Genomic DNA, 20827 nt, shown 5'->3' on the forward strand with positions numbered 1-20827 from the left:
ATAAAGGTCACATTCACGGGTTCTGGGTAGACATAAATCTGGGGGAGACATTACTTAACCCAGCACAGGTGGCTTTCCCGCAGCCAGACACATAGCACTTCCTCTTTCTGCCTTCCCGTCTCAGCCCAGGCATCACCGGTCTGAGAGCCCTTCCTGGCCATGCTCTCTGAGACAGCAATGCACTGCCCCCTCCATCCCCCTACCCTGTTTATTCTTCTTCCAGGGCCTTATCTCCTTTGATGCGGCTATATTTTTGCTTATCTATTATCACCCTCCTCCGCGGGCCCCACCGGGCCGGGGCAGGTGGGGGTCAGGGTGGAGGGAAGGCGTGGGCTGCCCGGTGTCTGGAAGGCAGAGTCAGTCGCAGGCCTCAGAGATGCTTGTTGGGGTGGAGGTGAGGGACCAGGAGGCTCAGAGGTTACCAGGCGTCAAGCTCCTAAGCACAGCTATTGGTGTCGGGGGCGGGGGCGGTTCTGGAGTTTCCTGGGTCTCTGGATCAGTCCTCTGCTAATGGGCTTCCGACTCCCTCCTTCCCAAAGAAAATCAATGCTCAGAGGTTTTGAGAGCCAGTGCTTCCCCAGTTACACCTCCAGTGGGGCTGCTTTGTCCTCTCCAGCCGGCCCTCCCTGGGGAGGCCAGGGGACCCTGCTGGGGGTCCGGCGGGGCGGCCCCTGCTGGAGTTCCCTGGGAGTCAGAGGGCAGGGGCTGCCTTCTGTCCTGGCCTAGGAGGGACCCTGGGGCCTGAGGACTTCCAGGGACACGGGGCCGCTGAGCACGAAGGCCACAGACACAGCCCATCTTCCTGGAGCCTCCGCGAAACGGAGGCCGGGGGAGGAAGTAGGAGGAAGTGCATCCCTGTAGAAGGTGCTGAGGCTGTACTATGGGATGGAATTGAAAGGCTGCCAGTGGGGTGTGGTGTTGACGCCGAGCAGCTCCAGGCCTCCCCCAGGAGCCCAGGCTACACTGGGCAAGTCTGACACTCACAGCCCGGCCCAGCCCCTCCGTGGGCCCAGAGAGGGGAAGGGGCTGCTTGGGCCGGGCTCCACGCGGTGCTAGAGTCCGAGGACAGGACCCCAGGTGACTGCCCCGCCCCCCCCCACCTCCCATCAGCTGGGATCGGCCGCCCTTGGCCCTGGAGCTCAGCTCCATGCAGGCTGGTCTCAGTGGTGGTCAGAAAGACGGACGGGCCCGAGGGCCCAGCACGGCAGGCCTCCGTAGCCTTGGGCTCCCGTTCCTGGCCCCGTCCTCGCCTTGGGGTGAGTCTCCCGATGGGTCAGAAGACAGGACACCCTGGGAGAAGCTGAGGTCTCTGCAATAACACACGTTGGGTTAAGGACTGGAGGCAAAGTGCGGCCTGGGCCTGACCGTGTCTCCAGCTCTCTGCGGCCACAGCACGCTTTCACCAGCTGGTCCCAAGGAGTGCTGGGCCCAGGGTCACTGAGCTGAGCTCAGCGGAGGGTGCTGACTTCAGCCCGGAATTAATCCCATGCCCCGATGTGTTGCTTGCTGTGAAATTGCAGCAAGCTCTCACTGCTGCGGCCGCTCTGGGCGGCGGTTAGATCCCAGAGACTGTCTCCTGCAGCCCTTGCCTCACAGACAGGGAAGTGGGCCACCCCCCTGGGCGGGAGGGACCGGCCCCGGCCCGGCTGTGGCGAGCGGATGCTGACACCCACTGGGCTGCACAGGGATTGGGGTCTGACTCCCAGCAGCCTTGGGGCTTGGGTACCCGCCGCCGCCCCTGCAGCCCCGTGGGTGCACGTGGTCGGGGCGGAGGGTGCAGTTCACTGGAAGGACTCAGGGTCCAGAGAGGGAGACAGACAAGCAGACAGGCCTCAGGGCAGCGGGGAACTTCTAGAGAGCAAACAGGACTCCAGCTGTTCGTGGGGGGCCCGTGCTCACATCCTGAGTCGGCCACTTGTTAGCTGAGTGATTTCAGGCCAGAATGTATCCCCTCCGAGCCTCCTCCGGTCCTCTGGTCATCTTCGAGGTGGACGTAGTGACGTAATCTGTCCAGGTCTCCCGAGGAATCAGAAAGGCGGAAGGACCTAGACGTGACCAGTACGTATGAGACCCTTCGTGACCAGTGAGACGCAGATACAGTAAAGCTAACATAGACGGTGGACCGCCCAGGGCAGGTGGCTCGTGGGAAGACTGGCCGGCGTTCGCAGCTCCAGACCTGGGCTGGTCTTGGGTGTCCAGTCTCCTCCTGGTCCCCTGGGGCATGCTGCTCCGGGGAAAGGGAGAGGATACACCCGAGGGTGTCCTGGGCGCCGCACCCACGCTGGCAGGGGCCACCGCGTAGGCCGGATAGCTCTGCACGTGGCGAGGCCTGTCACTGACAGCTGTCTTCCTGTCCTCCAGGTCATCGGACTTTGGGACATCCTACACCAAGCTTACCCTTCAGCCTGGCGTCACTACCGTCATCGACAACTTCTACATCTGCCCGACCAACAAGAGGAAGGTAGGCTCTGCACGGCGGGAGCCGCTGCTGCCTGGCTCCTCCAGCATCCTGGCGGCGGGGCGGTGTGTTTACCTCCCAGCTCTCTGCGTCACCCTTCCCGCTTCCGCCTTCATCCGTTCGGATGAACTAAGTTTTAAAGCAGCAGCTGGGCCTTGGGAGAAAGGTTGTCGTGGCGCGTTTGTTTTCCCCCGCCCTGGGCCAGCATCCATCCAGGTAAAGGGGGGTAGGGGCAGCGGTGGCCGCTCTGGAGGGGAGAAAGAATATCTCCTTTTGGTTTGGCGTCCTTGGAAAGCAGTGAAGAGCAGTCCCGATCTCCTGCAGGGTTTTTAATTTGATTTGGTTTTGATTTGGCTTTGGTGTCTTATCTGCGCTTTACTTTCTGTTTTCTTGGTCTGAGCGTGTCTTCTGACTCTGCTTTCTGCCTGATTGTGGGTCAGGGAACTTTGCCATTTCCAGGCTACGGCCGCCTCCACCGGGTTCCGCGAGAAGACCCTTTTGCAAAGCCATGGTTGCCTCCTAGCCACCTCGGGACCCCAGACTGAGGTCAGAGGAGGCACCCAGGGCAGAGCCATCCTGCGCACTTGACTCCACGCCGGGCAGTAGATCACTGTCGCAGAGAGGAACTTGGACAGATCAGGTTCCTCCTGGGAAATGGGTTGTAACCCCAGAGAATTGGGGATTAGAACCCAGAGCCGGGCCCTTGCTTACGAGCCCAGCCCATAGGCACCGATGGATGCTGACGCAGCGCAGAGCCCGGAAAACCTCTGTAGACCCATGAGCAGGCAGGGAAGAGAGCCGTCGCGGCCAGACGGCCGGATGCGGAGGGCGCTGGAGGGTTCGCTGGCCACGCCGGCGGCAGGTCTTGGCCTCAGAGGAGTCGGTGTGTGTGTGAACTTGGCAACTTCCGCGGGGACGGAGGCCCCTTCATAGAGTTTACGGAACGTGAGGACTGATGCGCGTTGCTGTTCACCGGGGGCTGTCCAGGCAATCTCGGTGGCACTTTTGAATGAGATGTCAGCTTTCTAAAGCAGGTCTCCCCGCTCCGCCGACCCCCTTCCTTGACTTTTACTGCTGTAAAAGCTTCCTGATGGACAGAGTTGGAATGCAGAGGTGGGGAGGGCTGCTGGAGAGGGGGGAGCTTCGCAGGGACGCCGGTGCCTGCCCGGAGGGGACCCGGGACTGAACGCACAGAGGCAGGGGTTTGGTTTTGCCAGCGCCCGGGTCTCGCTGGGCCCTGGTCGGGGGCTTCACGTGCACGATCTCACTCTGTCCCACGGGGGCCGAGGAAGGAGGTGTTATTATCCCATTTTCCAGGGCAGAAAACTGAGGCATAGGAAGGTGAGACTTAGCACTTAATCACACGCCTGGTGGTGGGAGGCCTGGATTTGACCCCAGCCTCATGTGGGTCCAGAGCTGAGGGGTTTTCTTGTGCAGGAGGGAGAGCAAGTATGGAGGAATGACCCCCCCAACTACCGCCCCACCCCGACTCCCCACAGCTCAGCCCGTGTGCTCCCCGAGCTGTCCTCGTCCCGTGTCTGGTCGGCCCCAGCCCGGGCTGGTGAAGACTCAGAGCTGGAATGCAGCCCTCGCTCTGCTGTGAGCTCAGCGCTTTTCCCGCGCGCCGTGCCCGCCCTCTGGGCCACAGGCTTCTCTTGGGGGCTGGGGGCGGGCCAGCAGGGGAAATGCCCAGGCAGCACCCTAGCCCAGGCCTGGGTGCAGCAGCATGTGCATGGCACAGAGACCTTCGCTGGCCAGGAGAGCTGAGTTGCCTGGAAGGGGCAAGGACAGACACCCTGCTTCCCTGTCGCTGCCACCTCTCTCCCCGGGGCCACTGTGATTTGGATGCAAGACAAGGGAGGGCTGCCGCGGGCTGGTGCCGACCCAAGCCAGAGGCCCCCCCATCACCCCCGAACTCCAGCCAGCAGTGGACACGGGAGGTCACGCCACCCATCTCCTGCACGTCCTCCAATTTCTGTCTGTCTAGCCAGCCCGCTCCTGGAAGCTTCCTCCAAGCCGACCCTGCTGTCCCTCACCAGCCGGGAGGACGTCCCCACAGGTGCCCACATGTGACGGTGGCTCCAGGGCCGGCCCCAAAGGCCATGTCCTCCTTTGGAAACGAGAAAGGCAGAGGCAACAGTGGTAGTCGGAGAACGGGGAGTCTCTGAGGCGTGGGGTCAGGGCAGGCTGCCAGGCTGCCAGCAGGGAGGCCAGACAGACCCTGGTCCTGCGCAAAGCAGCCGCCGCTGAGCCTGTGTCCTGCTGTAGAGGGGGTGGCTGGGGGTTCATGAGATGATGGGCGGGGGCTCAGCCAAGGGGCGTCTAGGTCACGTCGGGCATCCGGGCAGGCAAAGGGCACCGGGAGTGAAGCATCAGTTTTGGTTACCTGGGGGCTCTGATTGGGGAGCTCAGCAGAAGCTCCCCTGCAGGCAACGTCGGGATAGGGGTGCAGGCAGGGAGACGTGTGCATCTTTAAAAAGAGATAGGAGGACACCGCTCGGCGATGCCTGTGAGAGGTTATTTGATAATTTGGACATTTAGCCTGGAAATATCGCTGGGGATAGAGGCTGGGTCCGGTCGGCCCCTCTGCCCGGCACGAGCCTCAGCCAGTGTTAAAGGATGGATGCGTGCGTGAATGCGCGCGTGAACGGATGCACGAACGCGTGAGTGCCACAGCGGCGTCCGGTCCCGCCGGACGGATGCTATTGCCGAGTCGCCCACCTGGTCCGCAGACCCCCCCTGCAGGATGGGGCCTGTAGGCGTGCAGCCCGAGGCTCCTTCCTGGGGTTGCGTGGGGCACCCTGCATTTGCAGGGTGGTCTGGGGGGCAGCCCCCAGGCCGGGGAGCCCTGTCCTCAGTCCGGTTCTGCCGTGACCCTCCAGTGAGGGGACATCAGGGAGGTCCCAGGGTGTCTCATCTCTTAACGGGGGCAATGATGGAGGGGAGAGTGACAGGTGAACGCTGAAAGAACCTCACTCATCACTGCCACTTAAGCTGTCTGCTGAATCCCGGCTCCCAAACGTGGCCCCTTTCCAATCTCCAGCACCGGTGAATGTCACCTTATGTTTTAAATGCATGTGGGAGCAGAAAAGCCATGGTCCCTGTCACAGAAAAAGCCGATGTGAGACCATGTCAGGTAAAGAACAGGAAGCCACGGGGGCCGGTGAAGGTAGAGGGGAGATTTGGGGGCCAGGGGCTGGTCTTCCAGCTTCTGAAGGGCGGTCCTAGGGATCGGGACGCAGTCCAGGCAGACTGCTTGGTGGAGACTGGATTTTACTCAGGTCCATCTCCTCAACGGTGCACAGCCCGTAGCACTCAGCCAACACTCAGGAAGTACGGGTGCAGTGGGCTGGACTGGAGATGGGGTGGGACCCCTTCAGGGAAAGAGATTTCCATTGAATAAAAGGAAGAGTTTCCCCTTGTCATTGCATTCGTTTATTCGCTCATCTGTAGCTTCTCAATTCCTAAGCCACCCCCTGGCGATCATTCTCAGTATACCAGGCCCTAGGCCAGAACCAGATGTCAATCATAGCCATTTGTTTGTGCGGAGGTGGGGCGTGACTTGGGGGTTTGCATCATCACGTGCATTGCCCAGATGAGAAAACGGAGGCTCAGGGGAAGCCGGGAGAACAGTCCAGGTCACCCAGCTGGCAGGTAGCAAAGCTGCCACCAATGCATTAAACATATGGTGTCTCTGTACTTGGCATTGAGCAAGGACTTAAATCCAGTTCTGCTAGATGCCAGAGAACCCTCTGTCATACCTTTGAGCTCACCAGGCACCCTGCAGCAAAGTTCCCGGGAGCAGATGGGGTTCCCCATGTCTGTGCAAGCCCAGCTCAGCCTGCTGTGCTGGAAGTGGGGAGCGTGTAACCTGCTGTGGCTGGACAGGGCTCGATCTGACCACAGCTGAGCTGGGTGACTCAGCGCAGATCCGGTTTCTTCTCCAGGCCTCAGTGTCCCCCTCTGTAAGATCAGCAGGTTGAACGGAGGGTTCTCCAAAGCCCCTTCCAGCTCCGGCATCCTGGACTCTCCTTGGTCTCCTCCCAGGGGAGAAGCAGCAGCTGGGAAATGAGATGCACGAGGGCAGAGCCCAGACTCTGCTCTGTTTACCACGTGTCTTGGCTTCTCCTCCGCACGAGGGCGGGTTTCACCAGATGTCCGAGCTCTGTCTCGACTCCGACCCCCATCCATTCAGCAGATGTGGGTCAAGGTCCTACTGTGTGCCAGGCTGCATGCCTGGTGGTGGAGGGTGAGAACCCTCGGTCCAATCTTGTAAATATCAGCTGCACATTAAGCACCTACTATGTGCTGGGGTCCTTTGCTGGGCGCTGGGATGTGAAGGTGCACTGGACATGCAGCTTGATCCTTCTTCCACCTTTGAGGCCCTGGTGGAGCCCTGGGAAACGGAACCTCTCCTGCTGCATTTCTGTGGGAGGAATAAGAAAAGGGGCCAAAGTCGGCCTCTGGCGGGACAGGTTTACCCCAGAGTGAGTGTGACCTGGGCAAAGATGGGGTTCTTTATTTGAAGGGGCGCCTGCTTGAGCACGAGTGGAGGGTCTCCGTCTCCAGTTACCGGTAATGGTTTTGCAGGAAGATGTGAATGCTATTAGGAGTCCACTTAACAACAATTACAGGCTAAGCAGTACTTTATAGCTTCTTAAGAGACCACTTTGCCACCTGGATTACAAAATGAATTCCCTTTTATTTTTGTCTTGCCTGTAGTATAATTAGAGCTCCCGCCTTGATGCCCGTGGGCGAGGCATTTTACCATTGTCGTGGCATGCCGTGAGACCCTGGGGGCCCTGAGGATCCCTCAGCATCCCCCGTATGCCTTCCGTGCTGTCTGAGTACCCGATTTGGCTTTGGACTAGCAGCACATGTCTGACTCGGCACGAGAACCGCGTGGCACGGGGAGAGGGCGTGGAGGCACAGCGCCGCGGCGTGGAATTGCTTTCAAGCGTCATGTGAATTTTCACTGTACTTCGTGATATATCAGTGTTGGTTTGAATGCTAAAATCACACACACACACACACACACACACACACACACACGCACACTTACACACTTTCAACAAAAAGTCTTTGTTAACCTGATGACCCAGGAGAATGCTCTTGTTTTAAGCCTCGGGACCCCTGCCCCAGCCACCAGCGTGGACCCTCTTGGGTACGTGACCCCTAATGTGAGAAGCACAGGGTCAGGACAAGATCTCCCTCAGTTCATCTATTCGTTCATCCTGTTCACTCACCTGAGACGTTCTGAGAAACTGCCGCACGCCGAGCACTCAGGATCGAAAACTGAATCCGACCAAGATCTCGCCTTCGAGAGGCTCAGTGTCGCAGAGAGCAGACCATGGCTGCGCGGAGGCGGCACTGGTCGCGATGAGGAACGGCCCGGGTTCCAAAGGCTCTTTGTGTATCAGGCTGTGTTTTAGGAGCGCTATGTACGTTCCCTCTGACCCCGGCAGCCCCCGGCAAAGTCAGGGCTTGTGCGCCGTCTCCCAGGAGGAGGGGCCGAGGCCAGACTGGTCCATGAGCTTCTCCGAGGCCACACGCCAGTGCACAGCCAAGTCCGGGTTTGCACCCTGCCCAGGTGGCCCTGCTGTCACTGTCCTTCCCACTGCCAGGTCCACCTTTGAGCAGCTCTGTTCCCGGCAAAGCCGGGACTCCCGAACCCCGCCCGCACGGTCCCTAGGTGTCACCCCCTCCCCCGGATCAGCGCTCAGGGCGTGGCCAGGTGCCCTGAGATCAGTTACCAGGGGTGGGAGCCCCTGCCCGGTGGGAAGCAAAGCCCGATTGCGGGGGCCTGCGGGGGCCGGGAAGTAGACCCGGCGCTACACGGGCCTTCGCTCGCCGTCAGCGATGTGCTCCACTTGCCCGGAGCGCCGAGTGTCCTCTCCTGTCCGCGAGAAAAGTGGCTTAGTTGGGCCTGTCGGTATACAGAGCTTCTGTCTCAGAACTGGAGCGAAACCCTCAAAACTTCAGCTAATGTGTGCAAAACGATGCCCTCTTAAAGCCAGCAGGTTGTTGCAGGAGAGAGGAGAGAAAGGGAAAAGGCCTTACTTCTCAGAAAATACGTCTCCTGGGCTCTGGCCCCTGGAACTCATAAACAGAGAGGGAAAGAGACTCTGGATTTACTCTGTCTTCTGCAGATGGTGCAGATTCTGAAACCCCAAAGACCACAACCACAAAATCAAGTAGAATGTGAAAAGGCCGTCCCGGGGGGCGCCTCGGGGCCACCCACCTGTGTGTCAGGGACTTCATCCTCTTCCGCGGGATCCCGGGGAGCCCCTGATGCACCCCTCCTGTGCCCTGCTCAGTGCTCCGGGTGTGCACGTGTCCGTGCATCCGGGCCGGGTGGAGCGAGAGGGCGAGAGGCCGGGCTGGGGCCGGGGAGGCGGGAGCCGTGCGCAGTCACCGGGCACCCCCAAGGCAGTGACCGCGGCTGACACGTCAGAGACGAGAACACAGAGGCCCACGGAGCGAGGCCGGTGGGTGGTGAGAGGGACGTGGACGCGTGTCCCGGGGCCCCACGTCACAGGAATCCACCCTCCCGTCGCTGCAGGCCCTGGGAGGCCCTGGAGTTTGCCAGACCTGCCGCCCTCACTTGACCCATAACTTGAAGCCTTTGGCTGGCCCTGCCTTCAGGGCAAACCGGGGCGTGTGTCCTTGGCCCAGAGCCACCTTTGCTGCGTCACAGAGACCGGGTAGGTGGGTGATCACCGTCCCGAGGAGCTCGGACACCGTGAGGGGCTCGGGCTCCGGGGCGGCCGACAGCGCGTGGGCGCTGAGGTCAGTCCCCTCCTCCCCCTCAGTCCTGCTCTTCTTCCCCCGCCCCGGGTGGCTGGGTGTGAGACGCATGCCCCGCTGCGTCGCCGGCCTGCCCGGAGGGGGACCCCGGACTGGGAAAGCTCTTTCCTCCTCACCTGTAGCGTGCACCCCCCTCCCGGCCCGTCGCGGCCCCGTCTCTGTATTGGACGTGGGCTCCATCGCGGTGACAGAAGCCCTGGCTGGCTCAATACGAGGTACATAATGGATGGCGCTGTCCTACGGATGGGGGAGCAGGTGATGGGTTTATTTCCCTCGTGCCCGAGGGCCGCCAGGGGGACCCACGAACAGAGGGCGACCAGGCCCCGTGGCACTGAAGGTCAGCGACTGTGTCCCGGGCAGCCGGTGCGGGAAGGGATGCTGCCTCCGGGCCAAGGACGCTGACACAGGCTTCCGGAAGAGCGCAGGCCCCATCCTAGTCTCCCACGGTACCCCTGCTCCGCGGCCCCGTTCAGTGAGAGCGGGGCTTAAGCAAACTGCTTCTGATCAGCTGTTGGCTGCAGCCCGAATTGCACCCCTCTTCCCTTCAAAGACAAGTGCTCGGAAAAGAGTGGCGGATGACGTGTTTGTCCTTGTGCAGTGGAGGCTCTTAGGAACCTTGAAGGACCATAGCCTGGTAAAAACGACTTAAAATTGAAAGTGATTTCCTCAATGGGGGAAGCCCAGGGCCTGCGAGGAGGCCCTCGATAGGTTAAGAGCGCCTCCAGCTTCTGGCATCCTATTTTCTTCGTTTGGCATCAGCACCTCTGTTGAATTCCTTTCCCCACGGCTCCACCCCGAGGCTGCAAGATCAGCTCCTGTCCTGACGTGTAGGCTGGTCTTCTCCAGGCCTCCATCCACGGATGGTGCCGCACGCCCGCGGGCACACGGGCAGAACCGCAAGCGCGGTCCTCTGCACTGCCAAGTCCCTCACCCTCCACACCCCACCCACTGTGGGCTCCGGCCAGTGCCCTGGGCCTCTCTCCGTGTCCTCTGCCACCCCTGCCCCGGCTGCCCTTCCTCTGACCTGGCTTATCCCAGTGACTTCCCACCGTCACCCCAGTCCCCCCAACCCGCGTCCCTCAGCTTCCAGAGCTCAGCTCTGCCTGCGCCGCCTGGCCTCCTGTCGTTCTTCGTGTGAAGCCCAAACTGCCCGCCTCCCCAGCCCACAGGCCCGGGCCCGCTGGCCAGCTGGCCACCAGAAGTGGCGCTCCCTGCCAGCTCAGGCCCTTCCCCGTGTTCCTGCAGTTCAGGGCACACCCTCCCCGGGCCACACCTCCCCTAAGGCAGTTAGGACAGACGACACCTCTCCATCCCCTTGCTAGGGCCAAATAATGACCCGCAGAGATGTCCGCATCCGAATCCTCAGAACCTGTGAATATGTTACCTCTCATGGCAGAGAGGACGGTGCAGATGTGATTAAGCTGAGACTCTTGAGATGGGGAGATTATCCTGGATTATCCCCTGGGCCCACCGTTGTCACAATAACCCTTGTAAGAGGAGGCAGGGGAATCAGGGAAGGAGATGTGACACGGGAAGCAGAAGGTCCCAGGGTGGTATAGGGGGAGTCGGGGAGAGAAGGGAGTGGGGAGACTGGAAGTGCTGCGCTGCTGGCTTTAAAGACGGGAGAGAGGGCTTCCCCGGTGGCGCAGCGGTTGAGAGTCCGCCTGCCGATGCAGGGGACGCGGGTTCGTGCCCTGGTTCGGGAAGATCCCACATGCCGCGGAGCAACTAAGCCCGTGAGCCGTGGCCGCTGAGCCTGCGCGTCCGGAGCCTGTGCTCCGCAACGGGAGAGGCCGCAGCAGTGAGAGGCCCGCGAACCGCACACACACACACACACACACACACACACACACACACACACACACACACACACACACACACACACACACACACACAAGACTGGAGAGGCCACGACCAAGGAATGCGGGCAGCTGTAGGAGGTGGGAAAGGCTGGAAGTGGACTCTCCCCGGGAGCCTTCAGAAAGGAAGCAGCCCTTCCCACACCTGGGCTTCAGCCCAGCGACACCGATCTGGGACTCACACCTGGAGAACTGTGAGACGATCCACCTGTGTTATTTTAGCCCTGAAGCTGTCGTGACTTACCTCAGCAACCGTAAGAAACTCATGCACTACCCAGAGTCGCAGGGCCCCCCGGGGTGCCAGGGACCTGAGAAAACCGCGGTGTCTGAGCCCGTGGAGAGCCAGGCCCCATCGGGTTCCACCGGGGTCCAGGTCATCCTACACCCTTTTGGTCTCGTGCCGTCTGGGGCGAGGGCTGAAGGGCTTCTCCTCGGAATGGAAGGAGCTTTGTAACGTGAGGCCCTGGACGGAAAACAGTGGGCAGGCGTGTGCCCGTGGATGGCACCGGTGGGCGCGGTGATGCTGGCTCAGGCGGGGTGCGGGGTTGACAGCAGCGCCGGCGAGAGGAGGGTGCGGCTCCTCTCCATCCCAGCAGTGGAGACGCAGGTCCAGGATCTGGGGAGAACTGGGACTTGGGGATAATTCCTGAGCCCCTCCGAGCCTTGTTGGTAAAATGGGCTTCCTCATCACAGGGTTTCTGTAAAGGTTGAACGAGGTGCTTTCCGGGGTCCCGGGCACGGGGTCGGGCACCGAGCCATTGCCGTTCCGTGAGCGGTGCCGATGACATAGATCATTATCCGCTGAAGCCACACAGCAACTGAGCCACAGGTGTCCTCCACCTACAGGTGAGCAGCCTGCAGCTCAGAGAGAGGAAGTAATTCTTTGGGGTCAGGGCAGTGTGGGAGGTGTGGAGGAGCTGGACCCCCATCTGGGCGGGGGTTCTTGCTGTGTCCTCCCTGCCACCCAGGCTCTGTCGGGGGTACAGGGCAAATCGATGGTGAGGCAGGGGGAAGCGCAGGGAGAGAGCTTTGTGTGCATATTTTCAGTATTTGTCTGTCACCCAGCTTCGGCAGTTGCAGTCTATAATTCACAAAGGTACTGATCGTACCTCTCCTCCCCTCGTGTACAAATACCCCGGTGTCCGGGAATTTGGCAAGTTGTGTGGTTTATCCAGTGGCTGTCCACACCAGGAGAAATTGTCAGACATGAGGGAAAATATAAATCAAGGGAACAAAGTGTCTCATGTACGTACATGGATTTCATTAGTGAGGAGGCTGGGACAAGCCACTTCACCTCTCTCTGAACTAGACGTTGGTTGGAAATAGATATATCACCACCTGCCTGTGTCATTCTCTGCAGGTCTTTATGGGAAGGACTTGGGGCCGTGTTAGTGCAGTGGGAGGGAGGCCTGATTGGTCAGTGGTGTCAGGCTTGGGTGCCGAAGGGATAGAGTAGCAGCACCCATGTCACATAGCAGCTGTCTGCACGTGACCTTTGTGGGGCCTTCTATTTCTAGTGTTTTCTGTTCTACTTGTCTCGCTTTGACAAACCAGCCACCAAATAAATACCCCCCCATGCTGACTCATTTGACTGCAAGTAATATGAAGTCACTCAAACAAGAAGAGTAATACATTGGCTTATGTAACTGTGAAGACCAGGGGTAGGGCTTCCTTCAGGCACAGCTTGATCCAGGGCCTCTAACAGTGACAGACATCAGGAATCAGTCTGTCTCTCCCCACCTCTCGGCTGTGCTCTCCTGAGCTTAGGCTTCAGTTTCAGGCACAATTGGGTTGTTTGGTGGAAAAGATGACCTCTGGCAGCCCCAGGCACATGTGATCCTTGGCACCATGATCTTAGAAGGAGCAGGGGTCCTTTCCCAGTAGTTTCAGCACAGATCCCAAGGAAGACTCCCATTGGCTGGGCTGGGATCATGTGACCTGTTCCTGAAGTAGTGGGTGTGGCCAGAGGGAGCTGGTGCTCTGATTGGCCAGGTCTGGTCATGTGTTCTCTGGGGGGCAGGGTAAGCCCACCCAAGTGGAATATAGTGAAGGGAAGATGGGTCCCCAAGCCAGGCAAGCAAGGTTTTGTAAACAAGAGCAGGTGGAAGAAAGAACAGCCCATGTGCCCACGTCAACCAGCGTTTACTGACATTGCTTCTGCTGAGTTTCTTCTAACTATACTGTTAAAAAAAAAATCATTCCTTATTTGAGGAATTTTTCTTTCAAATCTCAAACTCCCTCTTCCTGCCTCTTTCAACTCAGCAGTAAGTGTATATTTTTAGCTTGAAAGAAAGATCTCACAGCCAGCCTTTTCAGCCAACTTGCTTTCCCATGGAGGTGCCCTGCCCTCACAGTGTTCCAGATGTGGACGCCAGTGGGGGTGGGGGAGGCTTTGTATGAGGAGCTGGGGGGGGGGTTCCCCATGCCAGCAGGCCCTGAACCCAGGCCAGGACCTGGAGTGCTGATAACCTACCTGTCACTGGTCACTTCCCCTGCTCTTACTGGGGTGGGGTGAACTTGGGCAGCCACTGGCCTCTCGAGACCCTGTGTCCTCAACGTGACATGATGTGCTCTGCACAGGAAAGAAAAAATATGTCAAAGCTTATGAAGGGCCCAGCACCCGCCTGGGCGTGTAGTAGGTGCTCAGTTAACGCCTGTTCCCTCCCATGAGCACCCACAGCCCACTGTGTGCACAGGGCTCGTTGTCAGGGTCCAGCTCATCCATTCTCTCCAGACCAGTGGAGGCTCCTCCTGGGCCAGCACCACGTCTTATCCGACTTTACTGCCCAGGCCCGTTCAGGACGACCACATCATGGGCCCCTGGGAACTGGCTAGCATGTACCACATCAGCTCCCAGCGCTGGGGGCATGGGGCCAGGGGGATGGGATCAGGAGATGGAATGAGCCCTAGCGTTTGTTCCCAAAGACTGGAATGAATCCAGCCTAGCTCAGACACAAATCTGCTGGTGAGCAGGGCTGGGGGAGGGCTGGTGGCGACCAGAGATAGCCACTCCTCTTTTTTTTTTTTAATTGGGGTATAGTTGTTTTACAATGTTGTGTTTGTTTCTACCGTACAGCAAAGTGAAGTAGAGTTCCCTGTGCTCTACAGCAGCTTCTCATTAGTTATCTGTTTTATACTATTAGTTAGTGTATGTATGTGAGTCCCAATCTCCCAATTCATCCCATCCCCCCCCTTTCCCCGCTTGGTGGTGTCCCTATGTTTGTTCTCTATGTCTGTGTCTCTATGAAGAAGATGTGGTACATATATACAACGGAATATTACTCAGTCATATAAAGGAGTGAAATTGGGTCATTTGTAGAGATGTGGATGGACCTAGAGACTGTCATAGAGAGCGAAGTAAGTCAGAAAGAGAAAAACAAATATCGTATATTGACGCATATATGTGGCATCTAGAAAAATGGTACAGATGAACCTGTTTGCAAGGCCGCTCCTGTTTACAGTGCAGGGAGACAGCATCTTTTTGTTCCTCGTGTGTGTGTGTATGTGTGTGTATGTGTTTGTAATGTGTGTTATGTGTGTATGTGTGCGTGTGTGTGTGTATGTGCGTGTGTGCATGTGTGTGTTATGTGTGTGTGTCTGTGTGTGTGTGTGTGTCTGTGTGTGTACCGGGGGGGCTCCCTGGCCCTGAGCAGCCCTAAGACTGTGCCGTGGAGGCTAAAGGCTTTGAGTCAGTGGGGACCTGAGTTCCGGGCCTGCCCCTGCCTTGTCCTCCAGGGCTGCCTGCAGAGGGCAGCATCTCTCTGGCCTCAGCTTCTGCACCTGCAAGAGGAACGTCAGCCTCCTGCAAGTCCACGGCCCGCCAGCCCTGCAGCTGTATGTGGCTGCGGGGCTTTGGTGGCGGTCAGCAGAAAGCAGTGCAAGCCGGCAGCGCCAGAGGGATCTTTCCTGGAAAGATGGCAGATGGAATTAGAGCCACAGGAAAGTGGCTGGCAGAGGGCTGGGAGGCTGCAGGGACAAAGAACCCAGCGTCACCCACCCCCGTGTCTCCGAGAGATCACGGACTTGCCACTTGTGAAGGCAGGGGCCTTGATGGATGGTCTCAGTGTGATAGTTCGCGTGGGAGGTGGGAGATCTTCCCAAATAAACAGGAGAGGTTGCCTGTGACCACACGTCCTTTGTCATAAAGGGGAAATAAAATGTCCAAGTGTCCGAGCCCCTCTGTCCATCTTTCTGACAGGGGACCACAGGGTGCAGTAAAAGACAAAGTTGGTTCCAATGTGACCCTCCTGTTTGTCAGCCAGGGTGCCCTTGGACCTGTTACGTAGCGTCTGGACCTCCTGGTTCCTGTGTGACACGGACGGATGACAGCAGGCCCAGGGGGGCATAGCTGCTATGCACTGTTGGGGGCTGAACAAGGTCCCCTAAAGACGTCCCCATCCTAATCCCCACAACCTATGAAAGTTACCGTAAATGGGTAGGAGCAGGGATTTTGCAGACGGGATTAGGTTAAGGATCTTGAGAGGGGAGATTATCCTGGATTATCCAGGTGGACCCCGTGTCATCACAAGGGTCCTTATCAGAGGGTCCGAGTGAGAGACTGAAGCCACTGCGCTGCTGGCTTGAAGACAGAGGAGGGGCCACGAGCCAGGGAATGCGGGCGCCTCGAGAAGCTGGAGAAGGAGGGTTACAGATTCCCGTCTGGGGCCTCCAGAAGGAACCAGCCTCACTGACGTTTTGACACTTTGATTTAAGCCCCATAAGCTTCATTTCAGACCTCTGATTCCAGAGCTTAGTAAGGCAATACGTGGGGGTCGTTTACAGCCACCAAGTCTGTGACGCTTTGTTACAGCAGGTACAGGAAATGTCACACGCTCCTGGCACCTGCTGTCACCTTCCCTAGCGCTTCAGTGGGAGAGGCGCCCCACAGCGGGTTCCCAACCAATGTCGCCTCCCTCCACCCTTTCTCCATACGAGGGAGGCCTCGAGGTGCTGTGGCCGCAGAGGCTCCCCCCCCCGTGAGGCAAAGACTGCAGACCTGAGACCCACCGTCCCTGGCGCTGTCACCTTGAGAGGGTTGTGACCTTTGACGTACTCTTGGCCCTCAGCGTCTTTGCAGGGGCCCCTCCCCCTGCAGTCTGGAGAGAGCGGCGCGCCTGCCAGATGCGGAGCCGTGACCCGCACTTCCCAGGCCGCGGGCGGTCATCCTCGTTCACGTCCAAGGTCTAGTGCCCTGGACCGGCAAGAGGGCCCCAGGGTGGGGACAGGGCTGCTGGGCACCAGGGGACCACCTGCCCAGCTTCCGTCTCAGCCTTTGTTTTCTGCCTGGGGCGTCTGATTCAAGGTTGAACTTTGATCATTGCACGAACAGGTATAGCGACTGCCAGGGACTTGGCCTCTCCTTCCTGCTCCTCTGTTCCTGAAGTTTTGGGGCCACCCCCTTGATTGCTTTTAGCTTGCCATGCAAGAGATGCTGGACGGAGCTCTAAACAATGTGATTGAAAGTCTTAAGGGAAAATAACTTTGATATCGCTGGTCTGAATCTCTCAGCCCGTCCTCCCCCCTTTCCTACCCCGAGAAAGGATCGCTCTCATAAATGGGGTTCTCGGGCCAGAGCTCGGTGGGCCCTGTCCCTCCAGCCTGGTTTGGTGGGTACACGGTGACCCCCTACTCTGTGCGCTACCGAAAAAAAAAATAAGGATCCTCCTGAGGACCTGCCGTGGTGAGTCTCAAAGTCCAGGAGAGCCGACAGATAAGGAAACGGGTGGTCCTAACACAGGTGGGTCACGCACGCTGGGCCAGAGGGTGGCCGAGGGCTGGGACCTGCAGAGAGGCGCCAAGCAGAGACCAGGGCGCCACGTGGCGGCAGGGGGCCCACCCAAGCGGGCACAGTGCCGAGGGCAGCCGTCTCACGTCTCACGGTCGGGCTGGGTGGGCTTTGCCGCCGTGAACTTGGTGTCTGGTGTGAATTCCCAACTCCCTCCCCCCAGACCGTGGCCGCCTCTCTGTGTGAGCACAAGGCGGCCTGGTAGCCAAGCTGCTCATCAGATGACTTCTGTGTTATTTTTAAAAAATGGATCAGCACCTCCTGGGCCGGGTCCCAGTTTGTGAAAGGAGACTGTGATTAGGTATATGAATAAATTGTAATACCGCACAAATAACACCACCATGTAATTACTCAGGTATAGGAGAATAATTCCCCGGGGAATTATGCTCTGTAGCTGTCAGCGGTGCCAGCTCCACGGATCCTGGTGTCCTTCATGGTTGCAGGCGCCATAACTGCTCCACGCAGCCCATAAATAGATACCTAAGGACACAGCCCCGATAGGAATTCTAACTGTCACGTAATTAGAAAGCTATTAAATAGTTATTTGTCCCACATAAATGAGCCATTATATGTCCTCCAAAGTCCTGTGATACTTCTAGCAAAATGTGGCCATCTCCCTCACCGGCAGGAAATAAATACCTTTTCTCCCCGAGAGCGAGGGCCCTCGTGAGACGAGCACAGCAAGTTTCTAAGGGTCCTCGGTGGCGCGTGATGTCACTGGGGTTTCTGTTCTCTGAGCTGACCGGTCGTTTTCCTGGCTTTTGCATGGAAGATAAGGATCCCCAGGAAGGGGTCTTTGCCCCCCTGGACACCAGCTCTTTCACCGAGGCACAGAGTGTGATCCTGTGCTAAAACCTGGGTGGTGGTTGGGACTTCCCTGGCGGTCCGGTGGTTAAGACTCTGCGCCTCCAATGCAGGGGGGCGCGGGTTCGATCCCCGGAAGGGATGGCCAAGAAATTTTTAAAAACCTGGATGGGCTCAGGAAGGCTGCCAGGGTAGGGGTATCTCTAGACCACGGCACTGATTTCTCAGACAAAACAGCGTCGGGCCCTGCCCCAGCATTCCTCAAGTTCCCTCTAAACCGACTAGGAAGGAGCATAGATAAAAATGCCAGAAACAGGGCTTCCCTGGTGGCGCAGTGGTTGGGAGTCCGCCTGCCGATGCAGGGGACGCGGGTTCGAGCCCCGGTCCGGGAGGATCCCACGTGCCGCGGAGCGGCCGGGCCCGTGAGCCGTGGCCGCTGAGCCTGCGCGTCCGGAGCCTGTGCTCCGCAATGGGAGAGGCCGCAGCAGTGAGGGGCCCGCGTACCGCAAAAAAAAAAAAAAAAAAAATGCCAGAAACAGAGACCAAGCTAGGACCTGAGACCTTCCACTTAGAACGTTCATGAACCAGAGCAGCCCGGCCCACCAGCAAGAGGCTGGGAAAGCCTCCATCAAAGGCCCAGCTGGGTGGGCATCTCGGCGAAGGCATGCTGCCCCCTCCCTCTGCTCCACCTACACCCCGAGCCTCCGTCCTTGCACAGCCTATAAGGCAGGTACGGGGTGTGGGTCCCTCTGTGGGGAGATTACGTCCTGTGGTTCGCGCTCGCCGCACGGCAGTCAGTGTGGGTGGGAGGCGGAAGTTTAGGAGAAAGGACAGCGAGGAAATGCAGCTCCCAGAGAGAAGGAAGAGGTGGGAAGGGAGCGAGGGGGTTAAGGAACACTCGTAAGACACCAACATTTCAATGACAGACCAAGGGCATCTCAGGGGTGTGAGAGAGCAGGACGGAGACCGCGGCGAAAATGAATCACTGCTGCGGGGGAGAAGCTCAGGAAGTTCTCACAAATAAAGAGGCTCCAGACAGAAGGGTCATAAGAAGGAAGGTGCCAGACAGGGAAGGAGAGAGCGGGCCTGCCTGAGAACCACAGGTGTATCCAAATAAGAGTCTGGAGCAATGGGGCCGGAAGCGGCGATCAAAGATTGGGGGGTGGGGCTTGGGGAGTGGGTGAGTTCTTCAGTGAAATTAAAAAGCCCTTGTTAAGCCTCCCTCACATTCTGAATTGTTTTCCTTAATTACGAGGGGGAAATGTCTTTTTTTCTCAAAAGAGAAAAATTGTTCATAAAAGAATAAAAGCCAGGCCACTACAGACATGTTTTCAGTATTAAATTTCAAAATAATGGAATGGATTTCGAGGTCTGCAGATACGTACGGAAAAGCTGTGATCTCAAAATTGAGTCGCCAGCTCAGCTGTCATGTGTAGGTTTAGGGAATAGCAAGGCATCTAACTTACATGGCCAGGCATCAGTCTTGAAAGGAAAATGCCTTGAAGAGATCTTCTGGCAGCAGAGGGCTGGGTTAAGCCGAGGGCAGTTGAAGGCCGAGAAGGTCTGGCACAGAAGCAGGGCGGGACTGAGGCCAGGTAACCACCAGATGCAGCTCAAACACGCGTTGTAACGATGGATAGAAACCAAAGGCGCATGTCAAAAATATATTTTTTGGAAAGGAAAAGCTTTCATCTGAAACCTGGTTAATACTAATAAGGGCCGTGACGTTGGGGAGCAGGAGGAGGAAGATGAAGGTGGGAGAGAAGCTTCTGGACTCCTTTCCAGACATCGAGGGACGTCAAAGCCACGCTTCTTTCCTTATTTTGGAAAAACATAAACTGAAGAACATTTGTTAGAAACTTTAAATAATCTTTAGTTGAATCCAATCAGGAAGTTCGTTGCCCACATCCCTGGAGAAGATAAATGCAAGTAAAACAACCGCGTGGCAAAAGACAGGAGTGCGTGACACAGCCAGGAAGTGTTTAGAAGCAGGTAGCTGATTTAAGTCACACATCACTCAGGACCGTGAAGTCCATGTTGACTCCTTGCCCTTGAGCACTCAGCCTCCCGGGAGGGATGGACCAGCGACGCAGGACGCCAAAGGGGGAGCCTCACCTGCTGTAAAATACTCCCGGGGGTCTCACCTGAGGCGCTTCTGATGCCGAAGGATCGAATACTGTGAACTTGAAGATGCTTTGCAAGCTGTGAAGTGTGGAAGGTGTTCCTTTTCACGGATGGGTAGAGGACCCCAGTGAAGGACATTATGATATTGTTCTGAGGGACTAGAGAAGGAACCCCCCCTCCCGCCCCCATCACATCCTCTCCATGCTGACCGACCCCAGCCCTCTTTCTGAGAACATCTTCCCTGGGAGGTGACTCTGCTGCTAGACATTCCACGATTAAAGTTTCAGGTCCCCAAGTAGACCTAACAAACACCTCTGAAGTAGTTAGAGGTAAACTATTTAGAATACGTGGAAATAGGAAGATGAAAAAGGTGCCTGCACTGTCCTCAGGACATGTTTTTGTGGACAAAATTATCGAAGGTTATTTAAACACATTTAAGAAGATGCCGGTGAAGGAAGAGTATACTGACCTGATGGGTGGGGGGAAACCAACTGAGCAAAGAAGTCAGTTCTTCTCAAATGTATCTGTAGACAATGCAGTTCTGCGTTAAAACGCCAATAGGTTTGGGGTTGTTTCGTTTTGTTTGAACTTAGCAAGCGGATTTGGAAATGAATATCAAAGAGCAAAGGACCAAGAATAGCCAAAGAAGGCTCAACACCCCTGAAGAGCGAAGCAGGTGCCTTGCTTTACCGAAAACACCCAGAATTATCACCACGATTGGCAGACTTTGGAAAGACAGATGGACCCGTGGGACCAAATCAAGTGCCCAGGGACAGACCCAGATACGTCCAGAAACCTCAGGCCCTGCTGGTTGGTGGGGAAGGGATGGAGCATTTAAAATGGTGGCAGGGGGCTTCCCTGGTGGCGCAGTGGTTGAGAGTCCGCCTGCCAATGCAGGGGACCCGGGTTCGTGTCCCGGTCTGGGAGGATCCCACGTGCCGCGGAGCGGCTGGGCCCGTGAGCCGTGGCCGCTGCGCCTGCGCGTCCGGA

The 20827-nt window shown here is 57.7% G+C and overlaps 1 protein-coding gene across 1 annotated transcript in view; it reads left to right on the plus strand.

Annotated features, from left to right (window-relative positions):
* The window catches only part of SORCS2 (sortilin related VPS10 domain containing receptor 2), a 472302-nt gene that overhangs the window by 288969 nt on the left and 162506 nt on the right, over nt 1–20827 (plus strand). Inside the window, exon 3 of the mRNA XM_059067728.2 lies at nt 2362–2461. Within this exon, the coding sequence (XP_058923711.1) occupies nt 2362–2461 (100 nt within the window). The remainder of the gene's footprint in view (nt 1–2361; nt 2462–20827) is intronic.

The sequence above is a fragment of the Kogia breviceps genome, chromosome 6 (assembly GCF_026419965.1).
Source record: "Kogia breviceps isolate mKogBre1 chromosome 6, mKogBre1 haplotype 1, whole genome shotgun sequence".
NCBI lineage: Eukaryota > Metazoa > Chordata > Mammalia > Artiodactyla > Physeteridae > Kogia > Kogia breviceps.